The 6,138-nt window shown below is 27.5% G+C and overlaps 1 protein-coding gene across 1 annotated transcript; it reads left to right on the top strand.

The window, feature by feature from the left end:
* The first annotated feature begins 4,257 nt into the window (after positions 1 to 4,257).
* LOC112210215 (protein Cep78 homolog) lies at positions 4,258 to 5,988 on the top strand. The gene has a single exon (XM_024358905.2). It carries the CDS (start codon positions 4,390 to 4,392, stop codon positions 5,809 to 5,811), a length of 1,422 nt encoding a protein of 473 aa, XP_024214673.1. The 5' UTR covers positions 4,258 to 4,389; the 3' UTR covers positions 5,812 to 5,988.
* Positions 5,989 to 6,138: the final 150 nt, after the last annotated feature.

The raw sequence follows: 6,138 nt of genomic DNA, 5'->3' as shown, positions 1-6,138 counted from the left end.
AGTGATGATTATTAAATTGTTTGACTTTTTGGTGAAAATGGTCAATATGCATGTTAGAAAGTAATGATTGATAGTACACAACTCATTTTGGTCACTTATTAAGTTTTAAAAATTAAAACAAAAGGTGTTCTGTCAGAAATATAATTTTGGAGTTATTTAGTAAATATTGAAATATTAGTTTTAGATCCAAAACATCGCTGTAGTTTCTACAATATCAAACTTTATGAATAACAAATAGAGCTTTGGTGTATAATTGTTATTCTAATAAAAGTATAATTATTAAAATATAAAAAGAATTCAAATTTTTTTTTCACAAGTCTTTTAAAACATTCCAACAAACACTTAAAAAAAGGTGGAATTAGTTCAACATAGTCAAAGTCAAATAATGATATATTTTAAAAACAATATTTGATTGTTATTTACTATTTCACAGTTAATAAACTGTGTAAATAATATTAAGTTAATAGGAACATAAAGGAATGTACAATTATTAATCCATAGTAAATACTAATTAAGAACATGTTAGGATAAATAGATTGAAAAAATATACATCTTATTTAATGCCTATCAATAAAATATACATCTTATTTAATGCCAATCAATAAAATATACATCTTATTTACTGCCGATCAATAAAATAAAAAGAAAAGTCGATGAAATGACAATTCAGAATTTAAAGAATGTTAAATTAACAATTTAACTAGTTGCATAAAGATAGCAGTACAAATCGAGAAAAGTAGAAAATATTTTCAATAATAAGGCCAGCACCAACAAAACAATTGTTTCTGAATTTAAAAAATAGCCGGTAAATTTTTATAATAGTTAAAATAACTGAATAAAGAGAGCAGCACAAATCAAGGAAAGTAGAAAATAGTTGTTCAAATAACCACCGCAAGATACCAGCACCATCCAGACAGACATTTCCGATGTCTTGTAGGAAAATATTTATTTTGTATTAGGAGAGTAGGAGTTTTCAGGAGCTCAATTTCTGGGGCTCGCTATAACCTTCCGATTGAATGAGCTCCTGTAAACTTCTACTTTCCTAATACAAAATAAAAATTTTCCTACTTGACTTCTGAAATGTATATCTGGATGGTGCTGGCATCTTGCGGCGGTTATTTAAACTACTATTTTCCACCTTCTCTGATTTGTGCTGCTTTCTTTATTCAGTTATTTGAACTATATAAATTTATATAATTATTAGACTTCCAACACTGCAACTATCATTTTCTACTTTTCTCGACTTGTGCTGCTTTCTTTAGGCAACTAGTTATTTTAACATTATTTAAATTCTGAATTAAATAGGGTGTATATTTTTTTCAATTGTATTTATCTAAGCGTGTTCTTAATTAGTTATTGTTTAATATCCTCGAATAACTGTATATTCCTTTAACAATAAGATATTGTTATTTAAAATATATTATTATTTGTTTATGAGAAAACAATTTTAATAATAAATGAATGTCTGTTGTATATAAAATGTCTATTAAAAACTCAAATAATAAAATAATTCAATTATGATTGAAGCACTAAATTGTAAATTATTTTTGTTATGAAAAAATTACTATTTCTGTTGATTAAGATGTTTTATGAGGCCATAAGCACACAATAAAAGCTTGTTATTAATGAAGAGATCAATAAAGATGAGCAACTTTTTTGAGTGAAATTATTATTAAACTGAGAATATAAGAATTCAGAAAGAAATTAAATAATAAAATATTGTTATTTAAAGTATATTATTACTTGGGCATAATTATGAAAAAATAATTCCTTCTTTCATGACAGTATCTTAAATTGTTGTAAAGTATAAATAGCAATAACATAACAATTTAAATCTGATTTCACAACCATATTTTAAATTAGTTTTGTCATGAAAAATTGAGGACAATAATATTTATATAGATTAAGAGTTATGTTTTGAACATATTTTCTGAGGATATATACCCCAAAACTTGTTATATGATTATAAGATGAGAATTTCTTTTTGTTTTTATTTACCTATATATCAGTGGTTCCCAACCAGTGGTCTGTTGATTTTTTTTATGTTTATATTTTATTTTTAATATTACCAGTGCAGCAGTTCTCAAACTGGGTGCCACAAGTATATGCGATTGAATGCCACTTTCTCAAAAAGTAAAAAATTAATTAAAATAACCAATATACAGTGCATTCAAGCGTTTACTTTGCAATGTTTTCTTCTTTTTCTGCATATTCAATTGTTCTAAGAACAATTATGCTCACACATTGTTTTTGCTCAACAATGGAATAACGTTCTATCTATAGCAAAGGAAGTTTGGGAATCACTGCTTTTGTAGCCGTTGATATACCTAAATCACCAAAGTAAACAACAGGTAGTAATATTTACGTCGTAATAATTCTAGGAATTCCTGTCTCAGGTACATGAAACTAATATATAATTGATGGAGAGTTATCAGCTGTAGCAAAATATCACAATTTTACAGAAAATGGTATTGCCTATCCAAAATTGCTATATTTTTTTATAGTGAGACTTTTTTTGAGCAACAACTCTTAATCTTTACTCATTGCAGTCAATCTTCATTTGGAACTAGCTTATATAAATTATACTGGCTTTCTTGACAAAAGCATATCATTTTCTCCACAACCATGTTTTTTTCTCAAGTATCAATGTTAATGCAAAATAGGCAGCTGCCACAACTGTCTGTAAAGATATTATGTACCAAACTTGAATTGTTCTAGATGAGGGGAAACAAATACTGCATGCAACATTATTGTATTTTGTTGGACATAGTCTTGCACCTATATTAGGCATCACTAGGAAACAAGATCATGCCTATTGGTGGGATGTTTAAATATAGAATAATTTTTAATACTCCAGGCATTGCTAAATCTATTTCCAATTGTTCATAATCACAACAATTTAACCTGAGATAGTGTTTTGGTGTGGGGGAAGACAGAAGTTGTTGCGGACTTGAAGGATCCCTAACAAAAGTACACCTTTAGCTCAATATCACAAAGTTACCAGAAATTTATTTGTAAGTGAACTCACACACCGAGTCTGAATTTGCAACACAATGATGGACACATCCATATATAGTAAATGTAAGTTCTTAGTGATTGGGGAAGCACTTCTATAGAAGGAAAAACTAATTTTACATTTTATGGGAATGGTTTTCTGACAGCTATGCGTTACATAATGAGACAGTGAAAATTCAGGTATTGAGTATAAAACTCCAGCTATAGCATAAACCTAGCATCCTATGAACATGTAGACCAACAGATGATGTCATGGTCTCATTTTTGAATGATCCGATTTTAGGATTTTCTCCATAATCCATCAGCCTTAGCATAACAATCTGAATGTCCATTTTCATTCTGATTGACCTTCTAGTGGCCATAAAAAAGTGGGCATTTCATTGTCTTATCAGCTAACTACTTTTATTTTTTTATATTTTATTGAAACATTACTTATAATCAATTCAATAGTAATGTTCTAGTCAATTTCAGACCTGATAAAAAAAAAAAAAAAAAATACTATCTCTGACAACAAAACTTCTAATGGAGATGTTTTAGAAACAGATGTTAACCAAGTGAGGGTTTTTCTGGCTTGATTATGATTATAAGGTTATAAATAGAATTATATTTGTATAAAAATACAAAACCAAATTTCATAAGGTGAAACTAGCTACCAAAGATTTTCCATAACTTTGGTTACTTTATTTGAGCATATTGTCAAAAGTAATCCTAGAAGCCTGAAGTTGACGTTTTGTAAATATCCGATAGTGATGTAATCTTCATGATTATTACAGGAAGCAGATAACTTAAGTAAAACATTAATTTATCTAAAGATTGTATAGTTACATTTTAATTTATTCAGTCCGAAATGGTTTAAGATTAAAAATTAAGATGTCACAGGGTAGGTTCTTTCAAGGACTTTCAGCCATTTGTAAGCATCTATTTTATATATAATTATTATAATATTAAAAGTATCTGTATTTTTAAAAACATAATTACATGGTAAATTTACAATTATAATATTTGTTTGATAAATTTACAATTACAATTGGTATTGGTGCATTGTTTGGTAAATTTACAATTATAATATCTGTTTGGTTCCAACACTCGAATTAAATGACTTAATTCTATCTGTAACTTTTGTTTATGACAAAAAAATGATAATCAAACTCATGTGTATTAAATATAATTGTAAATACACTTTAACTGGCTTTGATATCAATATAGATCATAATTATAAATTATAAACAGTATTATCAACATTGAATTTGGGTTACTAATATTTTAAATTTATACCTTGTATATGTCAGAATTTACATATGTTGTTGGATTTAATCTAAAAATTTTATGTGAATAAATATTAAAAAGAATATTTTTGAGTACAATTATGCCGGTATGTCACATATTAAAAAAAAATACCAATTCCAGAAGGTTCTTGAAGATTATGATTTTATGAAAAACCAATTGGAGAGAAATGGTGAAAAACTATCTTGTGATGAAACTGTTTTATTTTTGAATGCTGAAAAGCTTAATTTTCAAGAATGTGAAAGAATATTTTTTATGTTAAGACACACACTTACTTTACAAACCATCATCCTAAAAAGTAATGTTAATCAGAATATCGTTAATGAAGTTGTTAAACTACAAGACGCAGAGAAGTATAAAGATGGTCCTATTTTCTTTACAAAATATGCACTAAGAACTACTTATCAGGCAATTACAGATTACCTTTATAATTCTGATCGTATAAAAATTTTAGCCTTCAAAAATATACCAATTACCAATGATTTACCTATTCTTTGTCAAGGAATTCGAAGTAATAGATCTATTCGAGTTTTGAACTTTGAAGATTGTGATATTTGTGATGATGGTTGTATTCAAATATGTCAAGCTTTGCGAAAATCTCCAATTGAATCATTAGGATTAGAAAACTGTAAAATCAATTTGACTGGTGCATCTTGGCTTGCTTGGCTAATTAGAGAACAGTCAATGCTTAGAACTTTAACGACCTGGAATAAATATCAAAATGAAAATGAGTACAAGACTGAACAAGGAATTAGAAAACTGGCCATTAACGATAATCCCGGCATCAAAGACACTGGTGCTAAATTCATAATTGGTACTTTATTTGATGACAATTGGGTGACACATATTCACATGCAAAATACTGGTTTAAGTGATGTTACTGGTGCTTTGATCATCCGGTTGCTTAGGCAGAATAAGTCAATAACTATTTTCAATCTAGGTCGAAATTATGCAACTTCAAGGTGTATGGTTGAAAGGATTGGAGAGGTATTGGCAAAAACCTTAACTGAAGCAAGTATTATTCCAATACAGCCTAAATCTAATAGAAAACAGTCAATAATCAAGAAAAAAAATTCAAGAAAGAAAAAAAGAAGTATTGATAAGCTGTTATTTGACAAATCACAGCAAACATCCGAATACAGCCTATATTGCCAACCTTTTCTATTAGTTGATCCAAATCAAAAGCATAAAATATCATCAAATAAGTATATTATCAATTCATATTATAATGATTCATCTTGCAATCCATTGCCATCTGTAATCCCTAAACAGTTTGATCCTGTTTCAGAAATTGATAATTATAGTCAAAGGCAAAGTTTTAAATTAAAAAAAAAAAGGCAAATGAAAAATACAGAAAATAGAAAAAAAATAGATTACTCATACCCAATAGGGAAAAAGGAAAACAGGAAAAAAACAACCATATCACAGCCTTCAACTTTCTCTTACATGTATGATTGGCAAGAAGAAAGTAAAGATTTCTCCTCTTCAAATGCAAAGGGATTGGTTTTGTGACCATATGTACTTGTTAATATGTCAACTGTTTAACCTATTTTGTTTTAGTACATGCTTAATTAGTATAAGCTTAATAAAATTTGAGTTTAAAAACTAAATAAATGATATAATTGATGATAACATATACTTTCACATTTAAAAAGATGTTTTCTGATAATACAATGAACGTTTGTTTTAAATAATATAGTTTTATTTCTAAATAAATATTTATTGTTTTGTAAATTGGTAATAAATAATGAAAATGGTTTTCTCCAATAATTTGAGTAATTTCATTACCTTCTTTATGTAATTTATTCGTTTTAACCCATTTAAAAATGGCTGTTTATT

This window comes from Halyomorpha halys, unplaced genomic scaffold, assembly GCF_000696795.3.
Source record: "Halyomorpha halys isolate HHAL.00 unplaced genomic scaffold, Hhal_1.1 Scaffold10071.1, whole genome shotgun sequence".
NCBI lineage: Eukaryota > Metazoa > Arthropoda > Insecta > Hemiptera > Pentatomidae > Halyomorpha > Halyomorpha halys.
The sequence above is the reverse complement of the archived record's forward strand: the minus strand, read 5'-3'. Positions and strand labels throughout refer to the sequence as shown.